The following is a 25,196-nucleotide window of genomic DNA, read 5'->3' on the forward strand; positions in this document are numbered from 1 at the left end:
TGCTGCCTCTCCTGCCACAAGGGCAGCTTGGCCAGTGAAAGACCAGGGCAGGGTTGTGGCTTCAGCCCAGCTGAAGCAGGGTGGTAGCACCCACGGCATCCGTCCCCTCGGCGTAGCCCTGCACAGGGATCTGGGGGCTCCTAGGGACTGGTGTGGTCAGCCCCGCCTGACCGTTGTGGATCCAGGTACCCATCACCACGCACAAATCCTTCCCACAGGCTGGGACAGCAAAGCTTCAGCCTGGCAGGAGGTGGGGGTCATTTTACAGAGCAAATTGCCGAGCCGAGATGCAAACCGGCAGCCTGCGAAGGCATTTTGTCCCTCTGAGGGGCACAGGGAACATGTGGGGGGAGCAGGGCTTGGGACGAGCCCTTGAGCCAGCCTGTGAAAGAGCCCTCGGGAAGGCAGAAAGCAACCTCCTTGCCTCTCGCCTCGCTGGCGCAACAGCCTGCCTTCCAGCCCACTCACCATCGGGGTAGCCGGGTGCCACAAGGCTGCATCTGCCACAGTGGCCCCGTGGCTCCTCCTGGGCACTTAACCTGCTCTCGGCTGGGACGGAGAGCTGGGAGCAGCTCCCGGGCTGGGAAATTCCTCTGTATCCAGAGCTTTTATTCAATAAAGATTTCAGGCAGCTACAATTCGACAAGTCCTCTTTACTACCCTGGGTGACTTCTGGGGTGCAGGCAGACATCCCCCCCTGCGGATTTCCCACCTCCTCCTGCTTGCAAAGGGTCTCTCCCAACCTGCTGGGAGCACCCGTGAGGAAACCCCCTCCCCAGGCTCCTGCACAAGAGCCCCCAGGGCTGCTCTGTGCCCAGCCCCCCACCTGGCTGACACTCTGCTGTGGGAGCCAACTCTTTTGAAGAACTCTTTATTGATACCCAAACGTCTGTGTTTTTCCCGGTTGACAAAAACCTTCTGGTGTGGTCCTTTAAAAAAATAATCATGAAACCATCGACCCGCGTCCCGGGCTGGGGACTGCCCGGGGGATTGGGAGCTGTGAGGAGGCTGTCGCAGGGAGCATCCTCTCCAGAAAAAAAAAAAAAAAAAAGCCCATCAACTCGGAGGAAAAGAGAAGGGGGAGTCCATATTCTACCTGCAGGAAAAAACAGCTGCCGGAGGAAGCAGCGAGAGCCCCACCATAAAAATTAATTCCAGCTTCTAGTGTAATCTGACAAACGGATTAGCCGGGGAGCGGCCGAGGGCACCGGCTCCTCGCAGTGCTGGCTTCGGGGGCGGGAGAGGGAGCAGGAGAGAACTCCCCATGCGCAAAGCCCAGAGCTGGCGGTGCTGGGTGGCCCCATCCTGCCCAGCGGCCTCTCCCCCCACCTGGCAAACCTCTCACCAGTCACGATGAGCTCCTGCCGAGGCAGGGGGAGGCTCCCCATGGGAAAGGGATTTGGAAGAGAAACCCGCCAGCCTTCCCGTTCCCTCGGTTAGGGACAAAACTACCTTCAGAAAGGAGGAAAAAAGCGTTGAGTGCTCTGGCCAGCCCCCGGTGCAGAGGAGAAGCGAGGGAGCGCTGCTGACTTCGCTCCTGCGTGGGCAAGCGCAGCAGCCTCGAGGCAGGGATCAGCCCCACGTCCCCCTCCCGGAACAGCCCCCGCTGCCGGTACCGATGTCCACAGCCCACCCTGCGCTGAGGGGAGCGGCTCGGGGAGCCCACGTCCTTGCGGTGGTGGCAGTGTCGTTGTCCTGGGTGCCCGGTGCTGGCCGTGAGCGGCGACGAAGCATTGGAATGAGGTAGCCCCCTGCCTCTGCCGCGGGAGGAGTCCCTGCTCCCCGCTGAGCGTCCCGGCTGTGTGTGGGGGACACAAGGGGGGGTAGCAGCTCTCCGATGGAGATGGGGTGGGGAAGGGGGGCGACGTGTTGGCCGGTCACAGCTGGGACGGGGCATCCTGGAAGGTGATGAGGCTGGACTCCTGGCCAGCACCCTTCCCGGCCGCGTCGGGGTTGGGCAGCAGTGGGCTGTCGGCCTTCGTCCCCACCTCCTCTTCCTCGTCCTCCATGCTAGGCCAGGCCGACTGGTCCTCCACGCGCTTCAGCCGCTCGTTCAGGGCCTTCAGGGCCAGCTGCCTGTGGGGCAAGGGCAGACAGGCGGGTTAACCCCGGGTCTGATGGGCAGGGCAGGGGCTAATGGCCCCCACGGGGCACTGTGCAAGGCCCTCCCTGGCTTCTTCCCGGCAGGAGAGGGTGGATTCAGCAGCGCTGGAGATGACCCAGAACGCCTGGGACTGCCCCACAGAAACCCACTCACACTCCCAGACTCCCTGCGCGGAGTTCTTCTGCCACGTGGTGCGCTCGGAGGCTGTCAGACGGCACGCAGGCCGCTCCGGGAACGGGGGAAGAAAGGTGTAAAACAGGGCAGGGGGAAAGCGGAGCGCCAATGCCTTGTGCACACCTTTCTGCCGGGGCTCGGCAAGGCCAACGCCGGGCGTGCGGGAGGGCCGGGGCGTGGGGCTGACTCAGCGTCTTCCCCCACACCATGATGACGGGTGCGGGGCTGCCGTGAGCAGGGGGCCGGCACCTCCCCAGGCAGCCGCCATCCCTCTTCTACAGGGACCCCCGACCCCAAACCCCGCCTGCCCCTTCCCCAGGATCTCCCTGCTCCTCCCCTGCACTTCCGCTGCTGCTCTGTGTTTGGAAGAGTGGGATAACGTCCCACCAGTCCCCCGAAATGCTTCCCGCCACCTCTGCAGTAGGGAGTGCGGCCCCCAGCAGACCCCCTGGAGAAGGCCCCCTCTTAGCACCCTGCACCGAAATCTCCCCTCTCCTCCTTGTTTGGATTTTAAACGCGACCCTCGCTGCTCGTAAACACGATCCCTGTGGAAGCTGGGTGAGCGGTACCTTCTCCTCTCGGCATCCTGGGGGTCTGTCCCCGGCAGGCTGATGGTGATGGACGACGGGGCACCCACGTCATAGCGTTTGACCGTCTTGCGGCAGACCTTCACCTTCACCAGGATGCTGTGCACCAGGTTGGCCACCAGACCCACCACGGGCTGCAAGATCTCGGGGAAGAAAGTGGCAAAGGCGAAGTGGTCGGACATGTCTCCACGGCCTCTACTGTGCCGCTGGTAGAAACGGAGATAGACCCAGCTGGAGAGGAGCCCGAAGCCATACGAGGCCAGTACATTGCTCTCGACGAGGGCGGCAAGCCGCAGCAGAGCCAGGAGAAGAAGCAGGAGCATGGGGACAGCCTTCATCCTGACCTGGGGCACCTTCAGGACGGTGCTGTCCCCCATCGTCTGCTTGAGGGCCACCAAGACTCCCCCGAGGAAGCCCAGCCCGCCGTGGATGCGGACGGCGAACAGGTAGGCGAGGTGGAAGGAGGCCACGTAGGTGAGGAAGTAGGCGAGGGCCCCCAGGAGCCCCACCGAGATGTTCACCACCGCGAAGAAGACCAGCAGCTCCAGGGCTCCCCAGAGGGGCTCCAGCAGCCGCCCGGCCGCCCCCAGCGTGGCCAGGCTGGCCGCCAGGCCCCAGGCCCGCTCCTCCACCAGCCCCTGCGTCACCAGCGTCCAGACCCAGAAGTTGGGGGGCAGGAGGTAGCCGGGGGTCACCCCCAGGCCGTAGGCCGTGTCCAGGCCGAAGGAGAGCAGGTAGAGCAGGAGGACGGCGGCGCTCAGCGACTTCACCACCACGCTGGTGCCGGCCAGCGCCGCCAGGAAGTGCTGCCGGGCCACCGGCAGGTACCGCCGCATCTTCGGCCCCCACCGGCGGGACGGGGCTGCCCCGCGGGGGCTACAGCGCCCGGCCTCCCCCGCGCCAGGCCCCGCTCAGCCCCCGGCCAGGCCCGGGCCCCCCCGCCGCCGCCGCCGCAGGCCAGGCCGCGCTGGGCCCCGCTGCTGGGCCAGGCCGGGCGCGGACAAACAGGGGCCGTGCGCATGCGCGGCATTGGGCGGGGGCGGTGCTGCCCGGGGCGGGGTCCCGCCGCAAGGCACCTCGGGACATGTAGTCCGGCCGCGGGGGGGGGGGGCACGGACATGGGAGCGCTCGGGGAGAGCCACGGGGCGACACGGGGGGCGTGGGGGAGAGGCACAGGGGAACACAGACGTAGGAGAGGGGTGGGGGAACGCGGTTACGGTGGGGACAGTCATGGGGACGTGGACATGGGAGTCACAAACTCTGGGGGGGGGACACGGACACGGGTGGGCCGGGCACGGGGGGCACTCGGGGACATGGACCCCACGGGACAGGGGGACACGGATGTGGGGACACTGACACACGAGGACACGGGCATGGAGGGGGGAGTGACACGGGGAAGGGGGGACACAGTTCTGAGGGGACACAGGGAGATGGGGGGCCGGGGGGGCTGCATGGCGGGGCTGAGCCCCACGGCCCCTCCTGTGCAACGCGTGGGTGTCTGGGAACCCGCAGCTCTGCCTGTGCCCCGCCTGCACCCCTGCCTCTATCCCTGCCTGCGCCCCTGCCTGTGTGTCCCTACCCATGCCTGTGCCCGTGTCCCTGCCCGCGTCCTGCCTGCCTCCTGCCCGCGTCCCTGCCCATCGGCCTCACAGCACAGGGTGCAGGCAGGTGTGAAGGCAGCGGCCCAGCCAGAGCACCCAATGTCCTGCCCGTCCCCCCGGCACCGTGCCCCCCCGGCCCTGCCCACGTACCCGGGCAATGACACAGCCACCGCCTGTGAAGTGAAAATATGAACATTATTTAATAACTGAGTCTCTGTAATAAACCATTTGAAAATATTTTACAAGGAGTCACACGCACGATATCTTACAAATTGTCTTTTTGTTGTTTTTTGAAGTTTTCCAACTCTTCTGTACAAAAAAAAATTAAAACCCAAAGAAATTAAAAATAAATTAAAGAAAATCAATTAAAAACCCAACGCCTTTGAATGAGCAGAGAGAAGCTTTCAGGTGGAGACGGGGCAGGAGGCGACCCCGGCGGGACAGGGGGGCCCGGGGCCGTGCCGCCCCTTTGTCTCATTGGTTTTTAACTTAAAATAGACTATATATGTATATATTTATAGGTATGTATAGTGGTGGTTTTCTGGCAGAGCACCTAACTAGACTACAGAAGTACACACACTCCCGGTAACACAGAGCCATCTGTTCAAACACGGTTCCCAGAGACAGTAACCAAACACACACTGAAAAAGCTACAAGCAGAATGACCATTAATTAACCCCAGCACTAATTAGCGCCTGTCACCCTCCCCAGCCCCCCCCGGGGTGGCCGTGCCGAGGGGGCTCCCCTGGCCCTGGTTGATGAGGTGGCTCTGAGCAGGGTGCCCCGGGGGGGTGAGGGTCCCCAGGGCTGCCCGCCCAGGCAGGGGCCCTCGGCACTGCTGGGAGCAGTGGGGGGCATGGGGGCTGGGTACGGCACCCCCTGCTCCGCAGCACCCCGAGGTGTCACGGCCAGGCACCCTGCACTGGGCCCCCCCAGCCCTACAGCACCTCTCCTGGCTGGGGTGGTGGGGTGCAGTGGGGTGCTGTGGGATGCTGGGGCTGAGCAGCCGCTCCATCTGCCTCCTCGGCACCCAGTGTTTTGGCCCCCCAAACACTGGATGCCCCCAGCCGGGACCTCAGCAGCACCCGGGGAGCAGCTCCCCCCACCGTGGCTGGCTGGCAGCCCCCGTGCCAGCGTCCGGAGGGACTGGGCATGTCCCTTTTGGGGACATGCGGCACCTCCCGCTGCGGCACATCCCGCTGCAGGGTACGTGGTGCGACCCGCTCGGGGGCACATGGCACACCCCAGCTGGGGACAGGTGGCACGTCCCGCTCGGCTCGGGGACACGTGGCACGTCCCGCTTGGGGACAGGCCGCATGTCCCCTGGCCGGCGCGGTTTCTTTGGCAGGGCTGCCAGGGCGAGGGCAGCCGGGTGGGGTGGGCAGGCTGGGCGGGCAGGATTTCACAGTGATCTGCAGAACGGAAAAGAAACAAAATACGCTTTTTTTTCCCCCTTCCTTTTCACCCCAATATCTGTGCCCAGGAATGCATGAGAGCGGCTGAGCCCAGAGCAGGGACCAGGGCTCCATCCCACCCCGGCGCAGGCGATGGCCGGCTGCCCCCCACCTCCACCCCTGCCCACACCTGGCCCCGAGCCCGCAGGGATGCAGGAGCTGCTGTCCGCCCGGGGGGCCCGGGGGGGCCGGTACCCACTGGAACAAATAATACTGACCCGCACAGTCAAGTCAAGTCCTTTTTTCTTATTTTTTTGTTTTGTTTTTTTTTCCTCCCCCCCCCCCCTTTTTTTTTTTCCATGTGTCCTCATTGCTGACAATAAACACCGCCGTTCTCCAGGCGAAAATGTTGGAAACTCGATGTAGAAAGATCTGGTTTAAAATCTTCAGGCTAAAAAAATAGGCGAGGTGGATGGTGGGGCTGTGGGCGGAGGACACCGACGCCACTTTCCGAGTCCGAGTGGCTGGGAGGGCGCGACGCCAGGGCACCAACCCGGTCCCCACTCTGCCGGGGAGCCCCTGCCCGCACCCCGACTCTTCTTTGGCTGCGGCCGGTGGGGAGCGTGGGACGGCATCGCGGGGGTCCCCGAAGCGGCAGAGGGGACGTCGCTCCCGCTCCACTGGGCTGGGGAGGGGGATGGAGATGGAGATGGAGCTTGAAAGAAAAGAGCTGGCGGTGTGGCTGGGGGCGGGCTAAAGGCAGGCAGCCGGGGGCAGCGGGTGCCGGCTGGCGCTGGAGTAGAAGAGCAGCAGCTGCAGGGAGAGTAGGACCCCCAGGGAGGGAGCAAACGAAGCCCCTCGGCCGCAGTCTGAGGTATCTTCCTGGGGGGGCAAAGGGAGAGGGGCTGTAGTGCATCCCCAGCAGTGTCTCGGCGCCCCAGGGGCACCCACCGCCCTGGCAGGGGCACCCACCGCCCCCCGCACCCCTGCTGTACCTACTGTCCTGGGACCCCCCTGGCACTGCACCCCTGGGGGACACCCCACGGTGCTGCTCTCCCCGGGACCCCTAGGGCTCTGCTCCCCACCCCAGGAGGGCACCCCATGGCATTGCTCTCCTAGGGACCCCCCATGGCTCTGATCTCCCCAGGGGGCAGCCCAAGATTCGCGACCTCCCCCCGCCCCGGTCCTCCCAGGGCTCCAAACCCCCATGAGGGGGGTCCCCCCATGGCACTGCAGCCCCAGGATGCCCCCATGGCTCTGTTCCCCTCAAGGGGACACCCCATTGCTCTGCTCCCCCACTCACCCCTCCATTCCCACCCAGGGGGGAACCCCTCAGCTCTGCTCCCCTGGGGACCCCCCATGGCTCCACTCCCCCCCTCAGGGGGCACCCACTGCCCCAATTCCCCCCAGGGCTCCTCCCCCCACCTCCGCTCCCCCCTGCGCCCCACATACTGTTGCATTGTAGTCGAAGCAGATGTGGGGGCCTTTCCGGTAGCGGGGCCTGTCCACCAGCTCACACTGGTTGGGGTCCCTCGGGGGGGCTTTGCAGGTCAAGGAAACCACCAGGCACAGGGCGGCAGGGGCCCATGGGGACCCCCCATGGCCACCCCCAGCCCCTCTGGCCACGGGCCAGCTCCCTCTACCCCACTGGACCCTGCAGCTCCCAGCCCCCCTGCCCTGACCCACAGACCCTGCCTGTCCCCCCACCCCCCTGCCACCACGTCCCGGTAGGATTCAGCCAGGTCACCAAAGGATACCTCTTACCTCTGCCTGCAGCAGCTTGATGGACTCGCACTGGCTGCAGAGGGGCTTGTCGGCCACCACGAAGAGCAGGTTGGTGTTGGCCAGCCTCTGTGCATGGAAGAGCCTGGGGGTGCGACGGCAGTGGGGACCTTGGTTACCCTGTGCCTCGATCCCCCTCCCCAGCCACTGGTGCCAGCTCTGCTGGTGGGCGGCTCTGGGGAGGATGAGCCAGCAGAGCGTCCCCATCCCCAACCTCATCCCAGTCCTCGTCCCTATCCCTGTCCCCAACCTCATCCCTGCCCCGATCCCTGTCCCCATCCCCACCCCCCCCACCATCCCCATGCCGAGGGGCTGCCCAGGGAACTGGCACCAATGGGCTTTCAGGGCTCGGCCCCACTTGGAGGAGCCCTGGGGATGTCATCATCACCCCACAGCCCATGGGGACACTACTGTTGCTCTCTGTCCCCCCGTCCGGGTACCACAGCCCCCCCAAGCACTGCACGGCATCTCCCATCACCCCCATGCAGGTGGCTGCACAGGGGTCCTGGCAAAGGCAGCTTAGAGGGGTGTCCCCAACCCTGCCCAGGCAGTAAGATGGCAGGGATGGACCCACCTGGAGCAGTTGCCGCAGTCAATGATGGCGTTGTAGGTGGCGTTGACAGTGCTGAAGTAGTACTGCGTCTGCTTCATGATGCAGCTTGTCTCCCTGGCCTCCATGCTGTCCCCCGCCACCTCCTCTGCGCCGGCACAGCGCCGTGGGCCAGGGGCCACGGACCCCCTGCCACATGCCCCCACCACATCCCCTGCCCGCCCCCCCAGCCCCGGGCGTCCCCGGGGACTCACCCGTCTGGAACCAGCTGCTGTAGGTGAGGCCATACAGGAACTGCTGGAAGAGGGACCTGGGGAAGGAAAGTGCGGCCGTGTTGCTTTCCCAGCCCCAGGGACGCGCCGGTGTCACCCCTTGATGGAAACAGCCCCCAGGGAGGGGATGCAGCTGGACTTACCAGGCTGCGGCTGAGGTCCACCAGGCGAGGTTCAGGAGATCGGCCACAGTGGGCTGTGGGCAAAGATCGGGGTGGTGAGCCAGCGGGTTCCCGTGCAGGGCACTGGGGACACCCCTGCATGTCCCTGAGCTCCCAGACTGCCTGGTGGCCATGGTCCCTGTGAGCACTCACCACAAAGACGCCGCGGGGCGCAGCGCCCGTGTTGCTCTGGGCTTCAGGGGCGCAGACGGACTGAAAGTCATAGGACTCCTTGCGGGCGTAGAAGGAGTTGTTGTAGAGGGCAGACATCAGGTTGGCGTCCACCTCACTGAAGAACTTGCCCACCTGGGATGGGGACACCAAGTCTGCACCCAAATGCCACCTCGCCATGGTCTCCCCTGGTGGGGACTCGAGTGGGGCTGTGTCACGCCACCCGTGACATGAGCTCAGAGGTCTCAGCTCCCCGCCAGCATCCTACACCCAGGAGAGCTGCCACGCGGGCACCGCTCACCTGGTACCAGTGGTCCTCCTGGTTGGAGAGCACCAGGAAGCCCCCGTCGTCGATGAGGACGCAGATGAGGTCCTGGGGAAGGAGGGCAACGTCACCCACTCCTGGCTGTGCCCAGGGCAAGGCAGGACAGGCAGGGCAGGGGGGCGACGGGCAGTCAAGCAGGGGGGCTAGCGCAGTGTCCCCAAGCCTGGGGGCTGCTCAGGAGCATCTCAGTGCCGGGAGAACCCGTGCTGGGTGCAGGGAGCGGGAACCATCACCCATCCTGGGGGGTTTAACAGCCCCCTCGAGGGGGGGTCCACGGTCCAGGGGGCAACCCCCGGGGCTTCGTCCCTGCAAGGGGCGTTGGGGGCTGGCCAAGCTCCCAGAGCGGCAGGGGGACAGGGTGGGCGCACTTGCCCAGACAGCAGGGGCAGGGCGGGCGGGGGACAGCAAGCCCTCCCAGCCATCCCCTGCTCCCCCTGCCTGCTGTCCCCCGCTGCCCCCACCCCTGCCCACCACCCACCTTGTTGTTGGCCTCACAGTCCATCTCACAGCTGGTCGAGGGGTCACACTGTCAACCGAAACCGGGGCAGAGGGACAGGTTAGCAGGACCATCTTCCCCCCCCTCCCAGTGCCGTCCTCGCGGGAGGAGACATGTGGGGCAGTGTCCCCAGGGGATGGGTGCCCCACGCAGGGTGATGGGCAGGGCTGTGCTGGGGGTACAAGCCCAGCGGGGCGACAGATGCCATGTCCCCCCCGAGCAGAGCTCCATCCCTGTGGCAGGCCCCTCCCTGGCCCAGGGGACATACCCGACGGGCGCCCAGTTGGTCGCGGTCTGTCCGGTTGCTCGCCAGCACTTTGAACTTCTCAGCCCAGGCCTCCAGGTCCAGCTTCACCCCCACCACTGGAGCAGTGGGGAGATGGGGTGAGCCCCAGTGTGGGGGGAGGACGGGGAACCCCCAGCCTGGTGGCGGGGCACCCAGCCCCCTGCCTACCTGCTGGCTTCAGCGTCTTGCCCCCAATGCTGAGCTCCACGGCGGTGCTCACCAGGATCCCAATGGTGTTGTTCTCCAGGTCCAGCCCCCGGTAGCCGGCTGCAGAGGGCAGGGGTGGCATGAGGGGCACGTGGGGCCAGCAGCAGCCTGTGCCACCCCCTGCCACCCCATGCCAGCACCCACCGTCTCGGTAGGGCGGTTTGAAGATGTAGCCCTTGTTGTCTAGGCTCCTCCGGTAGAAGCTGGCATTGAAGGGCTCTGGTTCCTCCTCCCAGTCATCAGCAGCCCTGGAGTGGAGCAGCCACGGCCATAGCTGTCACTCAGCTCCGGTCCCACCGGAGATAGCCCCGCAGGAGCAGACATGTCACTGCGTGGGGCCAGGCATGTGCGCACCCCTCAGACACTCACTTGTTAGGGAAGACACGGGTGATGCCCCCATCAGTGGCTGCGAAGACAGCCAGGAGGCTGTACCTGCAAGGAGAGGGGCTGGGCATCAGTGGGGTTTTGCTTTGCCCCTGTCCCGTTCCCATGGCCCATCTCAGCCCCCTGATCCCACTCTGCCCCCAGCCAGTGCTGCCTGTCCCGGGCCACCATGCCCCCACCTACGTGTTGAGGTCCTGGTCCTTCCAGACCCGCTCCACCAGCTGCTGCGTGATGCCCGTGTCCAGGATCAGGTTGTGCAGGAGGAAGTTGTCGCCTTGGGAGGAAGATGGACAGGAGGAGGAGGAGGAGGAGAAGGAGGAGGTGAGGGCCAGCCCTCTGGGGGCCACCCGCAACCCCTGCCCGGCACTGGCACTCACTCTGCGGCAGCTCCCGGGACCCCAACCCCTGCACGATTCACCCCCTGCCCCATCTCCCCCGGTCCCCCCATACCCTGCTTCCAGCCCCCCCACCAGCCATCCCCAGCTACTCACACTGCTTGGAGTCTGGGGTCACCTTTTCCATGAGGGCAATAAAGTTTTCCAGGAACTCGGTGTTGTTATCCGACAAGTCGAGGTCTTTGCAATACTCTCTGGGGTTTGGGGGACAAGGTTTGTCGTTCGCGAGGATGGAAAAGGCAAGGTCAGTTCTCCCCCGGGGACGGCAGGGCATGTACCGGCTGTGCTGCCAGCACCCGGGCTTGCTGGGGGACATGATGGTGGTGACATGCCACCGCTCCCACGAGTGTCACCCTGCTGCGGCAGCCGGCTGTGGGCATCTCTGCAGACTGCCCGGCACCCAGGCCTCTGCTGCCTGCAGTGCCACCGGCTTGGCCGCTACGCCGGCCACTGGGTCAGTCACTGCCACGGGCACCGAGGTGCCGTCAGCCCTGCCAGGGCCAGGTTTGATGGATCCCAGTTTGCCCACAGTTGTATGACCCCGAGCCCATCTCTCCCCATACTGGTGGGGCTACCGGTGGGACTGGGCACTTCTGCCACCGTACTTACCTGCGGGGCCAGGCGGGCGCTGCTGTGCCCACCCTGCCCTGCCCCTGTGGCACCCCAGGGAGCGGGGGCTCCGCTGCGGGTGCAAGTGGGGGTTTGCCTTGGAAGCCCCCGTGGCTGCGCCGGCGGCACCACGCAGGCACTCAGCAGCCGTATCTGTACCTTTTGCGTAGATAGTTAGGTGCTGGATGAGGCCTGGCCGGTGGAGGCAGGTGCTTGCCCATGGGCATCGCGGGCCCTGAGTCCCTCCTGGGACAGGCACCGCAGGGGGTGCCGTGTCCCCACTCCGGTCTGGGACCACTCTGAGTGCAGAGCCCTGCCCCCCCCCGATGCCGGGGACAGCTGTGACCCCATGGGTCACCGTGAGGCTCTAACTGGATGGCATGGGTTAGCACCACCCTGGGGTGCCAAGAGCCTCCCAGCCTCAGCGGTGCAGCTGCAGGCAGTGCCGGGGGGCTCAGGGCTCCCCCCGCTCATGTCCCCTCTGCCAAGCTCCTGACTCTGCCGAAAACCTAGTTAAGAGGACAAATGCTGGAGCAGAGGGTGGCAGGGAGTGTGCCCACAGAGCAGCGGTAAAAGCTGGGGCACCCCAGCCAGCCCGTCCCGGTCCGGCCCCCCGCCCACTGCTCCAGGGGAGCAGCCACCTAAATATCTACACCGACACGCACAGATACAGGTACTCACACACCCACGGGGGACAGGGGATATACGGTTTCTGAAAATTTCCAGTGGCCCATGGGCACGACAGCGCTGACGGCAGATCATACAGTCGCCCTGGGTGCCGGGCCCCGTCCCCGGGCACGCAGCTCCTCCCTGCTGCCCGCTCACGCCGGGCTGGCACCCACCACAGGGAGGGTGCTCACAGAGCTGCTTTGAGGAGCACCGAGGGGCTTGCCTTTTCTCTCTGACTGCACTGACTGCAGAGCCCCACGCTGAACACTGAGCCCATCACCGCAGCCTGAGTGGGGCAGGCGGGCGGGCAGACCCACTCCTTGGGCCTCGGGCTCAGACATCACCTCCGTATTTATTCCTGTCGCACAGTTACGGGCTAAGTTTTTTAATCACAGGGTTTTTCTGTTTCTCGTTAATACTCTGCTTTGGCCCCCACATTTCCTGGACCTCACCCTCACTGTCCTGTGCAGCGCTCAGGGACCAAGGCCCCCCGAAAAGCCAGGGCTGCACGATAACTGTACATTTTGGGCTGTTTTACCCAGAATTAGTGTAAGTAAGTGAGCAACAGCTGCTGCAGGCAGGGAGGGCAGGGGGTACCCAGAGGTAGCACAGGCGGCTGCGCTGTAGCATCGACCTGCTGCAGTCCCCAAGAACTCCTATGCTAAAGCATCTATTACCGAGTTGTTTAGCTGTTATAATGATGTATAAGCAATAGGTGATTAGCTGGTAATGCTAATTAGGGCTGGTCAGAGGACGCACTGCAGTGGTGGGAAGGGCAGGGTGCTGGCAGAGCCACGGGGCTTCCTGAACAGCCTGCCAAGGGACAGCCCTTCATGCCCGCTAGGTGACAAGACTGGGTGGCATGGTCCAGGGGAGGGGGCATGTCTTTCTGTCTGTCCGGGGGCCACTATGCTGTCCTCATGTCCCTGTTCACAGCCTGGGACCAGCAGCCTCCCCAAACCCCCAGGGCATCCTGCACTTGAGCGGAAACCTACCCTTCCTTCTCCCTATCCCCCTGCGGCCAGCACGACTGTATGATGCCACCGCCAGCCCCTTGCTCGGCGGGGGGATTTTCAGAAACTATACCTATATATGCACGCGCAGAGGTCCGGCCGTACCGGGTGCATATATACCGTGCTGGATGCAACCAGGTGGCGGAGCGGGGCCAGGGTCCCGGCGGCAGCCCCCCTTGGCCGAGCGGGCACACGACACACACAGCGACAGGGGACAGGGACGGGGGGTACAAGGCACGATGAGGCGAGGATGGGGGGCGATGAGGGGGTTCGGCAGTGGGGCCGGGGCGGATGCACACCTCGGCAAGCGCACACGCAAAGCTACCTGGGAGCAATGAACACATGTCCCTCCGACTCAAAGCTGTTGGGCAGCAGGTATTCAAAATCTGCAACAGAAAGGGAAGGTTATCCGGCGGGGAGCGGGGATGGGGACGCCGGGGGCCAGGAGGGAGAGAGACGGACAGAGAGAGAGGGGAGGGAACAAAAAAAAAAGGCATTTGCTGCTCTTGGTAACAAGAGAGGAAGGAAAAGGCCGTTCTGCTGTCGCTGGCACCGCACGGGAAGGAAAGTTATAGCCAAATCAGGAGAGGTTTGCCCATCTCGGCTCGAATTTGCTCGGTCGCGGGCTGAAGGCGGGCGGTTGCGTACGCGCGGCCGGTGGCGTGTACGCAGGGACACACAGAGACACACACACATATATATATGCGCGCACATGTATATATATGCATGTTTGGGAGAGCGTGGGGGCGTCTCTCTCTCGGGGAGGGGACGGGGGTGGGCAAGAGCAGGGAACCGCATGCTGCGCTCCTGGCCGGAGGAGGATCACCAAAACGCTTGGTTGTTGGGGGAAAAAAAAAAGGAGTTTTCAGGCATCGACATGGCCAAACGGGGAACCTTGACGAGGACAGTCCAACCAGAGGCTGCCTGCCCAGCAAAGTGCTGTGCAATGCGCTGCCAGGCTCTGCCGCTGGGCGCTGGCGGCCCCCTTCCCTCCCTGGGGCGGTGGGACCCCAAAGGGGACGGAGGCCCACGCTCACCCGCCAGCCCGGCACCTCGCTCTGCTTTAAGCAGGGGGGGGTCACAGCCCAGCAGGGTTTGGGGTGCCTCTCAGGGACTACCCCCGGCAGAGGGGCAGCGGATGCGGGGTTCAGCTCGTGGGGGCGAGTTGGGTTAGGGGGTGCGTGGGGGGATGCTGCAGGATATCCCGGGGCCGTCGGCCTCCCCAGCGGGCACCGTCACCCCCTCGCCCTCCTACTGGCCCCCGGTGCATTGCAGGGCACAGCCAGAGGTTGGACTGTTGCTCTCCGAGGGCTGGGTACAAGCCGATGAGAGGAAGAGGAGGAAGAGGAGAGGAGTACAAAACACTCGTACTTGGTCCATCAGCATTGCCATTGCAGGGGTGCCAGGAGGAGGCAACTCAAAGCTGATAGAACAGGGCTGAGGGTGACCCTTCCACCTCCCCGCTGTCCTGCCCGCCTGGCCCCGTCCCCCCGTCCCCCTCTGCGCTGCCGTGCCCCCCGCAGCCGTCCCCCTGCCCGTGCCAGGGAGTGGGTGCTGCCGGGCAGGCTGCCGGCGGGCGCCACGTGTGGGGTGCCATGCGGGGCATGTACGGGAAGGAGCGTGGCGGTGGGTCCCCCTGGGGACCATGCGTGCCGGGGCGTCCCCCAGCCCACCGTGGGGCTGAGCAGGAGCTGTGGGTCTGGCCTCACAGGACCCCTCTTGCACTGGCGAGCAGCCAGGGATCATGGGGACATGGGCCCAATCCTGCCCTGGGTCGCATGGGCGACGTCCCGCTCCACTGCAGCGGGGGGTATCGGCCCCGGCACCCCTCCATCTGCCTCGCTGGGACTTAGGGCTCAAACTTGACTGCTCCTGGGGGACACGGATGGCACCGGGACGCTGCAGCTGCCAGGGGCTTTGTGCCATGCTGGGCCCTGGGGCAGGGGGGACAGCCACCGAGCAGCCGTGGGAGCAGGCAGCGCAGCACCCCGGGGCTCCGCCACCCTGCGTCCCCATGGGGCCAGGCTCGCCATCCCCTATGCAACAGGGTGGCATCGTCCCAGAGTGGTCCTATCCCCACCTTTGCTGAGGATTTCTGTTTGGGGGGCTTCCCCAAAAAAGCCTGTCCCAGAGGGGGATGGTGGTAGAGGACTGGGTCCCCCACCTGCCTCTGTCCCCGCCACCTTTGGGTGCCCACCCCGCAGCCCCCTGCTCCCTGCACAGCCCTATCCCTTTCAGGTTGAGTTGTCTTGGGGAGGAGGAAGCAGAGGAGCCGGGACGGGGGGAGAAGGAGCTGGAGGAGGCAAGTGGGGAGAGAGGAGCAAGTAAAGGAGGAGGAAGGAAGAGCAGGGTATCAAACTAGCTACGAAAAACCTTGTGGATTGAAAACAGCAGAGTTTCATACGAGATCGGCTCTTGAACGATATCATACCAGGTTTGGGAGCAATGCGCAGGGAGGGAGTGGGGGATCGTTGTGACAAAGCTCTCATGGACAGAACAAGACATGTTGCTTTCAAATAAAGGGGGAACTGGAGGAGAGGAGGAGGAGGAGGGAGGAAGGGCGAGTCAGTGGCGGTTTGCAGGTTCGGCGTGGCAAACGGGCAGGGAGATGGGCAAGCAGGGGGGCTGGGGGGGGACTGGACACGGGGCAGGGGACGGGGTGGTGAAGGTGAGTGGTCTGAGACTGAAAATACTTGCCCTTCATTTTGATGTTTGGTACTGTGTGAATCCACCATAGAGAGAAAGCAAGAAAAACAACAAACAAAAAAACAACAAACAAAAAAAAAGGGGGTTGGGTGGAAAGGGGGAAGGGGGGCACAAACAATATTTTATTCAATCGCTGTTTGAATAAAAATATTGTGTATCATAATCATACCAAAAGGAAACCTCTTGCAAAAAACGACATGAAAAAAAGAAAAAGAAAGAAAAACCCAGTAACGAAAGGAAAAGAAAAGGCCACAGTGAAATAAGAATAAAAAAAAAAATGCAAAGATATAACTAGAGAAATATATATATATATATATTCAATACTCCAAAGGAAAATGAGAGTCAGTAGCAAACAGTTGCAACAGTCTTGATATCCAAATGTCCTCACTGAGTTCGGGGGCATGCACGGCACGGCGGGCAGAGCCGGGGAGGATGGGGGGATCCCCCCTCCCGGGGATGGGGACAGCCTGGCCTCGTCCCCGCAGGGACACGGGGCTCCTGCCGATGGATGGAGGGGGCGGCAGGGGCCGGGTCTGGAGCAGGGCTGGGGTCGAGCCGCTGCGGCAGCCGAGGGGGAGAAACGGGGGGAACTGGAGGGGAGAGGGGAAGGGTTCGGTTCTCCCACGGGGAGAGGGTCCCCGGGAGCAGCGTGGACCTGTGGTGGGAAAAAGGCTTGGGGTCAGGGGAGAGAGAAAGAGAGAGAAAGGGGGGGCCAGGCTAACACACACATACACAGATTAATTCCAAATGAAAATCGAAACCAACCGAAACCAAACTCATAAAAAGAATAAATGGCTTAAACCGAAACCAAAGAATTGTAATAAACCAAAGGAAATTAAAGAGATCCATGCAGACTTTCCCAGGCTCGCAAATTAACTGGCTGCTACAGCGTCATCCCTCGTCCCCAGGAGGCGAACAGGCAGCAGTGCAGCCCCTGCCTGCGCTGGGCAGTGCCTGCCTGCAGCCGGGGACTTGGGTTTTGGGGTGCAAAGCGTAAGGACCAAACCCTGGCACCCCGGGGCACCCCAGGCAGGCAGCTCGCCTTCCCTCTGTGCGTTCACCTCTACTCACACCTCGCTTATTTTTAATTTTTCTTTTTTTTTTTTTTCCCCCTCTCATAGTGATCCCTATCTCTTTTTGCAATTTTTTGTTTCGTGTTTCTCCCCCCGACAGCCGCAGGCCGGCGTGGGGGCGAGCGGGAATGCAGGAGGGCAGTGGGGAAAGCCAGGGGCTACTTACACTTCACTTGCAGGATCTGGTCGCTGAGGTTGGCCTGGATGTAGTAGGTGCTGTAGGGAGGCAGAACCAGCCCCAGGCTGTGGAGGGGGAGAGCAGACAGGCGGTGTAAGGCTTTATGCTCACCCAGAGCCCTTGGCTGGCCCCCAGACCCTGCCTGGCACCCCGTGGCAGCACCCAGCCCTGGCCGATGGCAGGCAGCAGCCGCACTGGGCTCCTGCACACTCCGCTGCGTCCTTCTCTCCAGAGTCTGCACCCAGTGCCATCCTGATGGCAGCTAGGGTCATCCCTAGAGTGCCCAGGGTCATCCTGGTGGCACCCACGGTTGTCCTCAGAGCACCCAGGCCATCCTCAGAGCACCTAGGGTCATCGTGGGACACACAGGGCCACCCTTGGAGCATGCAGGGCCATTCTGGTGGCATCCAGGGTCATCCCCAGCACACCTACTGCCATTCTGGGGCACCCAGGTTCATCCCCAGAGCACCCAGGGTCATCCTGGGTCACATGTGGCCACCCTGGTGGCAGCCAGAGTTGTCCCCAGAGCACCTAGGGTCATCCTGGTGGCACCCAGGGCCATCCTGGGGGCACCCCCGAGCACAGGAGGTGGCAAGCTGGTCCAGCCAGGGCTGAGGTGGGCAGGACACGCCCGCCTGGGAACCAAGGGAGATGCACATGGAAGAGGGACATGACATCCTTGCAAGGGAGGAAGGCGGGAAGAGACATAGCCCTCAAAAGAAGGGACAAAACCTTCCCAGCAAGGAGAGACCAAAGAAAGACAACCATTACATGGGCACCGGCTACTGGTGAGCCAGGAAGGAGAGGGCTCCACCAGCCAGGAGTCTGGCACGCAGGGTGCAGGATGGGGTAGGAAAGGAGGTGGCAGGAGGTGGTGTTGGGGCTGCTGAACGCACAGGACATGCTGCCAGAGGGAGCTGGGCTCCTGGGTGCCAGCTGCAGTGGCTGGCGGCCTTCAGGGATGGTGTTTCTGCCAGGTGCTGCCTGGGATAAGCAAGCACCAGCGGATGAGGGCCACATTCCTGACTCTCATTGGATGTCACACCTGCATCTGAGCCACCAGGACCTGAACTCGGCCCCCCGAGCCACCCCTCCAGCTAGTCCTGCCTGCGCCTGGCAGCACAGACTGGGCACCCCAGCAAGCATGGCAGAGGTAGTGGCACCCCAAAAAGCATAGCAGAGGCGGTGGCACCCCAGCACAGAGGGCAGAGGTGGTGGCACCCCAAACCACAGGTGGCAAGAGGAGGGTGGTGACTTTTTTCTGTTCAGTGCTGGTGGCACCCTGTGCTGATGGTGTCCCAGGGAACCCCAGGGAACCCCCCTGCTGTGGTAGGGAGCCATGGGAGTGCAGGGCTCCTGGCAGCACCTTTTGCCCTACAGATCAGCCTGCAGCCCCAGCCCCAGCTGTGTCACCCCATGTCATTGTTCCCTCCTCAACACTGCTCCTTGGCTCCAGAGCGGTGCCACCATAGGGGACAGGACCGGGGTTGCGCAGGGAACACCTGGCAGCGCTGGGAGGTGGCTGTGACCCTTGCCAGCCCCTCCTGAGCCGGGTGGCGAGGAGGAGGAGGGTACACTGGGTGGCAGGGGGACCACATGGTTCCTCACAGGATGAAGGCAGCACAAGTTGGACAGCACAGACATGACAATGCCGGGGTCTTTTTTACGTGTGTGCTAGTCCAAACTGGTGCAAATGGGACGATAAATGCAGAGGGCAGCTTTGCTCTCCTCTGCCTCTGAAGCCACTGCCTGTGCTGCAGGGTGGGTGCGCATCACTGCCACCCACCCCGGAGCACGCAGAGACCTGCGTGAGCCCCTGGCTGTGCAGGCAGGCGGTGGCAGGGGTGTCCCTTGTCTGGCACCTTGCAGACCAGCCCTGCAGCGCCTGTCCTGAGCCCTGGGGACCATGGCCTGGCTCAGGAGTGCTGAATGCTGGTGGGCAGCACTTTTGGGAGTGCCCTCTAGACCATCACTGGCTGTGTACAATGATGTGATGGCACATTTGCAACCCCGCAGCCCACAGGACACGTTCCTGGTGGCCTCGGGGACCTCCTGAGCTGCAGGCACAAGACCACAGCCCTGTGCTGGTGTGGGTCCAGCCGATGCCGGGGCGATCATGGGTGCCCTGGCAGCGCTGCTCACCTGTAGTTGGTGCTTTTGATGGGGGCCCACGTGTAAGTCCTGAACACCTCGTCGATGTATTGCTGTAGGTCAGAGGGAGCCAGTCAGGCTTCCACGGTGCCAGGACCCTGCCAGCGCAGTGACATGGCATCCTGGCTCCGAGCCCGGTGCCGGCCACAGCCCCTCACTCCTCGCTGCTGGGGCTGGGAGCTCAGCATGGCGGTAGTTTTGGCTGTGACCCCCTTCCCCTGAAGCGTTACCTCGTCCAGGGACTTGATGAGGGTCTTGATGAACCTCTGCCCGTCGTTCCCATCAATCATGCTTCTCCGGATCTGGGGGACAAGGAGGAGGCAACTGAGGGCCACAGAGCCCAGCCACGTGCCCACGGGCAGCCACCCCAGTGGGGTGGCACTGGGGACCCGCGGGATGCAGGGGCAAGGGGTGAGCAGCCTGGTGAGGGGCTCATCATGCTAGCACCCAGGGGACAGTGACCCAGCTCCCATCCCCATCGTGGTCCCATGGCAGCTGTGCCAGGGCCCTTAGGATGGGGCGCTGCCTGGGGCAGGCTGGAGGGGCTGAGTGCCCCTTGCAACTGCAGATCAGGGGGGGCAGCCTGTACCCCAAAAGCTGCCCCCAGGTCTGCCCACCTCCTCCTTGTTCTCGTCCTCCAGCTCAGCATCCAGGAAGTCCAGCGTCACCGGCTCGCGGAAATTGATGATCTGCAGGCAGAAAGGGAGAGCCAGGGAAGGGCTCAGGGCTCCCACAGCCACCGCTGAGTCCAAACTCACAATTCCCACAATTAGTTCCTAACGACCCTGGGAAGCCACGTGTCCCACAGCGCCCCAATAACCCCCACTGCTGCCGCCCCGACGGGCCCCTCCTCACCTGGGGCTGCAGGTTGGGGTGCAGCAGGACGTAGCCATTCAGGTCGATGGCGAAGACGTAACCGTTTGCTCCCAGCTGCGGGAGGACAGGAGGAGGGATGAAACCAGCCAGGTGGCTCTGTAGCATGCCGTGCTGTGCCGTGCTGTGCTGGTGTGACCACCCTCACCTCTGCAGGCAGAACTCGCCCCACGCCACCCCCGGGGCTCAGCCTTTTCTATCCATCTATTTCTATTCTCAGGCCAAGAGCATCTCTTACCCCAGCTCTGGATTTTACCCGCTGCTCCTTTCCCCAGGCTAGTAAAGTTTATTCCCCACTGACCCTGCAAGGGTTTCGGCTCTGCTCTGGGTCCCAGAGCATCACCCAGCTCTGATCCCTGCCTGCTTGCCCTGGTCCCTGCCTGCAATCGTGGCTTCTGCACCCTGCTGCCATCAGTGCTGCTGGAGGTGCTATGGGGTGCTGGGGGGGGCAGCTCGGGGCTCCCCGCAGTGGGCTCCCACACCGGGCTCAGGCCCTGCAGGGCAGGGACGGAGGGAAAGAGCCCCCACGCACGTTGTATCGTGGCGTCAGCCTCTTGATGTCATTGAGAGCCACGTCGATCCCCATCACGCCCAGGATGAGCTGGTTCTGGAAGGAAGCACAGGGAGGGAGGCAGGTGGGAGCAGGGCTGTCACCTGCCACTGTCAGCACAGGGATAGCGAAACAGGGGGATGAATCTCTTCTCCCTCTGTGAAGGTGTGGGTCAGATACAGACACTGCAGGGGCACAGCATGGGACGTGCCAGCGCCCCAGCAGCCCTCCATGGGAAACTGCACCTCCCAGGGACTTGCAGCTGCCAGCTGTCCCCATTGAACTGGGAAAGCTAGCCAAGGCCATTTTGGATCTTGGGGATGGCAGTCATCCCTGGTCTCACCCCAGGGAGGGGGGTGCAGAGCAGGCAGCACCCCAGAGGTGCCAGTGCCCCAATTCACAGCCATGCACCCAGCATTGGGACACCCTGCCCACCCCACCACAGCCCCACACCTGGGGTTCCCAGTGCGGCCAGGGCGGTGGCAGCCACAGCCTCCTACCTTTCTGTCACTGCTGTCCTCCGTCAGGTTGAACACCGGCAGTGTGCCTGTCACCACCAGGCCCAGCCCCTGCACAAGCACAGAAGGGTGTCCCATGGCTCCTCGCAGGCCCCAGGACCCAGAGCTGGGGGTGGGCAGCAGAGGGGGGGGGTCACCCCCCTGGCAAGGGAGATGGGGGCAGGAGCTGTGCAGGACCCCAGGGCCAGTGTCCCCACCCACACCCCAGGGCTGTGTGGGACCCACGGGCTGGGGGTCCCCACCTGTACTCCACGGCTGTGCAGGACCCCAGGGCCAGTGTCTCCACCCACACCCCAGGGCTGGGGGTCCTCACCAGGGCATCCTGGTAGACGTTGGTCCACTGAACCTGCTTGGCTCGGTTCCCAGCCAGGACCATCGGTCTGCCCAGCACGTCCAGGTACTCCTGCAGGGACACAGGGCAGGGGAAAGACTGACATGGGAGTCCGATGCCTCCTTGCTCCAACCTGGTGACACCCCTGTCCCCATGCACACCCCAGGGATTATTAATAGGGCGCTTGGTGCCGGCCCCCAGCTGCAGGCTGAGCTAGGGGAGGGAGGTTGGCAGCTACCAAACCTGAGAGTAATGGCTCCAGCTGGGAACCAAATGGGCCTGTCGAGATGCAAACAAGGCACTGCTTGCCATTGGCCATGCACAGGCAGGGCAGGGCAGGTGCTCCCCAGGCAGTGCTAGCCAGAGCCCCGCCCCCGCAGGCTCCCAGATGTCCCCAGGGCTGGGCATGCTCTGTCATGCCCAGACCACATCCCTTCTGTCTCCCCATCTGCCACCGGAGACCTTTTGGGATCTTCTCCCAGGGCAGGTTTCCCTTATCCTGGCTCACCTTGCCAAGGCAGACCTCTGGGTGGGGCGGCAGCCCCTGTGCCATGATGCCAGCCCTGCACCAAGGGGCTGCCCCACTCAGGAGCACCCCATCACCTGCCCACCACGGCACCTTGTGTGCATCCAATAAAAAGGGGCAGAAAAGGGGCAGGGAATGGGGTGTAGGGCTGACACGCCTGGATCTGCTGGGGATGGCCCTGCCTTTGCTTGCTCCCTGCCTGTGCTCGCTCCCTCCCTGACTGTGCTCAGCTCTGCTCTGCGCTGATTAACGCCTGATGTTTCGTAATTAGTCACTCAAAAGGCAGCAGGTCTGTGGGGAGCTGCAGAAGATGAATTACTTATTTCAATAGTGTGAGGCCTGGCCGAGGGCTCGGCTTGGCTCCCCGGCTTGCTGCCACGCTCGCTGCCAGCCTTTGGGCTCTCTGCAGCAGGTGGGGCTGCCTGAGCGCACCCCCAGGCAGGGCACCCCTGGGAGGGCAGCTCTACCTGCGGCTGCTGGGCGGGCAGCACTGCCTGCCTGCTGGCACCCTGCCTGCCGGCACCCTGCCGTACCTGTGTGTTGATGCGGATGGCGCCAATGGAGGGGATTTCGAAGTAGTAACCTTGGAAAAGAAAGAGAAAACCAGCTGAAGAGCTGGCTGACTGCTTGTCCGGCAGTCTGGCTGTCCTGCTCTCCGTCCTGCTGTCCAGCCCTCCAGGGTTGCAGCCAGTGCCTTGCTGGCAGCGGCATGCACTGGTGCCAGCCCCTGTGTGAGGGGTGAGCAGAGTATCCTGCAGCCTCCCGTGCTGGCCAGGTGCCAGCCCCACTCACCTTTGTTGGCGCAGGCCATCCACTGCAGCGGGGTCACATCGTAGTTGTGCTGCCCGACGGAGAAGGTGAAGACCCGCACCTGTGGCAAAGTGCGGTGGTGAGGACCATCTGCCAGGCACCCTGGTCTTCCACACTCAGGTGCTCACAGCTGACGGCAACCTCCCTGGGGACAGCGTGGCATTGCTCTCTGCCACGCAGATGGTGCTGCCCGTGGCCAAGCGCAGGAAGGCAGAAGGCTCCTGCAAACGCTGGCTGCGCTGGCAGGCAGGTAGGTAGGGAGCCCCTTTCTCCCTGACTGGAGCTGGCCAGTCCTGTCCCCCATCAGCCAAAGCCAACTACCCCGCTGGGACTGGAGGTCCTTGTGCTGGGGCATCGCTGTGCAGGGAGGGGTCTGTGCTCTCTGAGGGTCCTGCACGGCTCAGCATCCCCCCACCCCACAGGTCTCCAGGTCCTGGGGAGCTGGGTGGCGATGGGGACCCTCCTGCCTGCGAGCAGCCCTGTCCCCCATGCCTGGGGTGTGCTCCCCCCAGGGCAGACTCTTGGGGCAGGAGGGCCCCCGGAGCCCCATCCTCCCCCAGCAGTCCGCAGGGTGCCTGGCCCTGTGCCTCCTGCACGCCAAGGTGGGTGCCGGCTATGAACGGCGCCGGCACGTCAGCCGCCCCATTACCAGGGCAGCGTCTCGGTGCAGGAGCAGACTGTCGGGGAGAGAGCATGGTGACATTGCTTGTGGCAAATGAGGCGGAAGCCGGCAATGGAGCTGCAGCAGCCGTCTCCCTTCCTGGCGAGCAGCCCCAGCCTGGCAGATGGCCCCACAGCCCCCCTCACCGTCTTATTGGGCCAGTTGTACTTCTCAAAGACGTCCTGCACCCGGTCCTCGCCACCATCCGTGAACATCATGATCATCTTGTTGCAGTTGGCACGCGTGATGTTGGACTGTGGGGCAGAGAGACGGCGCCTGAGGCTGGACTCAGAGTGAGTGGTGCCAGGCACAGGGCTGGATGCGGGCAGGAGGGCTGGCCCTGACCCTTCTCTTTTCCCGGCCTGTTTCTCCAGGGTGAGGGTGGCTGGGGTGAACAGGCATGAGGAGGTATGCTGTCTGCTTGGAAACGATGTTGTGGTTGTTGCCGCTCAACACCTAATAGCACCATTCATCTTTATTTTGCCTCTGGCACAGTGTCTGGCTGGATCCAGCCCCCTCTGCCCAGTCCTGTTAACTTCTAATAACCCAGAGGGCAACGGCTCCAGCAAAACTTTGGCCACAGCGTGCCGGGGGGTGGGATAACCGCCCCCCCCCCGGCATTGCAAAGGAGGACAAGGAACCCTCTGCACACCAAAGCCCTAGGCATGGGGCAGCAGCTGGGTGCTCTGAGCTCTTCCATTGCCCCCAGCACCCATAGGTGCGCTCTGCCCCCTCCCAGCCTGCAGCCCGGCCCCCAGCTCACATTCTGCAGCTGGTCGAAGGCGTACTCAAAGCCAGCCTTGTAGTCGGTCGTGCCCTTGGCCACCATCCCCTGCACGTCCTCCTTGAAGACCTTCTTGTTCCGGATGTTGGCCTGCACCAGGTGCTTGAAGCACGACACTGGCTTCGCCTTCTCGTTGAACTGGGAGGTGAAAGGGAGGGCAGCAGGTCGCAGAAAGGGGACGGAGACCCAAAGGCAGCCTCCAGCGGGCACAAACCACCCACCACGCTCAGCTCCCATGGGCGGGAGGCAGCCAGAGCATCCCATGTCCCACGTCCCGAGGATGGCCAATGCTGAGACCAGGGCTTAGCTTGGGCCAAATCCAGCACTGAGCCACCCGTTGTGGGTGCACAGGGCTCACCTGCACCCTCTCTTCTGCAGGACCCCTCAGGCTCATGCAAGCAGGCATGCCGTGCTGTGCCAGCAGCAGGAGCAGGTGCTGCCTCTCACTTACAGCTTCATTTGCTGGCAATAGGGCCCATTTGTTAGGGAAGCAGCGATCCAGCTAACGGAGCCAGGCCAGACACGTTAATTAGTGCCGGCGTGCTTGCGGCCAGACAGGGGAGGGCTGGCATGGGCTGGGCGCCCAGCGATGCACAGATGAGGTGGCATGGCCACTGTGCTGCGTGAGGTCACAGGCTGGTGACATTGCCACGGGGGGCATGATGTCACTGGCTGGTGACAGAGAGAAGGTGGCTGGTTGGGATCACCCCAGGAGCATCTCTGCCAAACACCCCGTGATGGGAGCAGCTTTCGTTTGCCACCACATACAGCCGAGCCCTGAGCAGCCATTTCCTTGCTTATGTGCAGGTGGGTGGTTAAGAAAAAAAAAAAAAAAAAAAAAAAGGCATTTTTCTC

At 63.4% G+C, this 25,196-nt stretch overlaps 2 protein-coding genes across 2 annotated transcripts in view; both read right to left on the reverse strand.

The window, feature by feature from the left end:
• Window positions 1-822: 822 nt before the first annotated feature.
• Window positions 823-3,820, reverse strand: TMEM115 (transmembrane protein 115). Its single transcript, XM_082322623.1, has 2 exons — window positions 2,848-3,820; window positions 823-2,076 (listed from the first exon to the last, which is right to left on the reverse strand). The coding sequence occupies exons 1-2, from the start codon at window positions 3,699-3,701 to the stop codon at window positions 1,878-1,880; spliced, it is 1,053 nt and encodes a 350-aa protein (XP_082178749.1). The 5' UTR covers window positions 3,702-3,820; the 3' UTR covers window positions 823-1,877.
• Window positions 3,821-6,231: 2,411 nt separating this feature from the next.
• The window catches only part of CACNA2D2 (calcium voltage-gated channel auxiliary subunit alpha2delta 2), a 202,312-nt gene continuing 183,347 nt past the window's right edge, over window positions 6,232-25,196 (reverse strand). The window contains exons 10-37 of the mRNA XM_082322200.1: window positions 24,321-24,479; window positions 23,704-23,811; window positions 22,879-22,957; window positions 22,620-22,669; window positions 21,543-21,632; window positions 21,212-21,280; window positions 20,694-20,768; window positions 20,144-20,218; window positions 19,906-19,977; window positions 19,519-19,590; window positions 19,280-19,341; window positions 17,126-17,202; window positions 13,506-13,566; window positions 10,986-11,083; window positions 10,678-10,768; window positions 10,480-10,542; window positions 10,255-10,358; window positions 10,072-10,170; window positions 9,886-9,980; window positions 9,600-9,647; window positions 9,098-9,169; window positions 8,779-8,931; window positions 8,608-8,660; window positions 8,447-8,502; window positions 8,217-8,340; window positions 7,618-7,727; window positions 7,313-7,401; window positions 6,232-6,742 (exon numbers count right to left, since the gene is read on the reverse strand). Coding sequence (XP_082178326.1) covers window positions 6,614-6,742; window positions 7,313-7,401; window positions 7,618-7,727; window positions 8,217-8,340; window positions 8,447-8,502; window positions 8,608-8,660; window positions 8,779-8,931; window positions 9,098-9,169; window positions 9,600-9,647; window positions 9,886-9,980; window positions 10,072-10,170; window positions 10,255-10,358; window positions 10,480-10,542; window positions 10,678-10,768; window positions 10,986-11,083; window positions 13,506-13,566; window positions 17,126-17,202; window positions 19,280-19,341; window positions 19,519-19,590; window positions 19,906-19,977; window positions 20,144-20,218; window positions 20,694-20,768; window positions 21,212-21,280; window positions 21,543-21,632; window positions 22,620-22,669; window positions 22,879-22,957; window positions 23,704-23,811; window positions 24,321-24,479 — 2,433 coding nt within the window. The 3' untranslated portion in view covers window positions 6,232-6,613. The remainder of the gene's footprint in view (window positions 6,743-7,312; window positions 7,402-7,617; window positions 7,728-8,216; window positions 8,341-8,446; window positions 8,503-8,607; window positions 8,661-8,778; window positions 8,932-9,097; window positions 9,170-9,599; window positions 9,648-9,885; window positions 9,981-10,071; window positions 10,171-10,254; window positions 10,359-10,479; window positions 10,543-10,677; window positions 10,769-10,985; window positions 11,084-13,505; window positions 13,567-17,125; window positions 17,203-19,279; window positions 19,342-19,518; window positions 19,591-19,905; window positions 19,978-20,143; window positions 20,219-20,693; window positions 20,769-21,211; window positions 21,281-21,542; window positions 21,633-22,619; window positions 22,670-22,878; window positions 22,958-23,703; window positions 23,812-24,320; window positions 24,480-25,196) is intronic.

Source organism: Platalea leucorodia (genome assembly GCF_965183815.1).
Source record: "Platalea leucorodia genome assembly, chromosome: 9".
Classification (NCBI taxonomy): Eukaryota; Metazoa; Chordata; class Aves; order Pelecaniformes; family Threskiornithidae; genus Platalea; species Platalea leucorodia.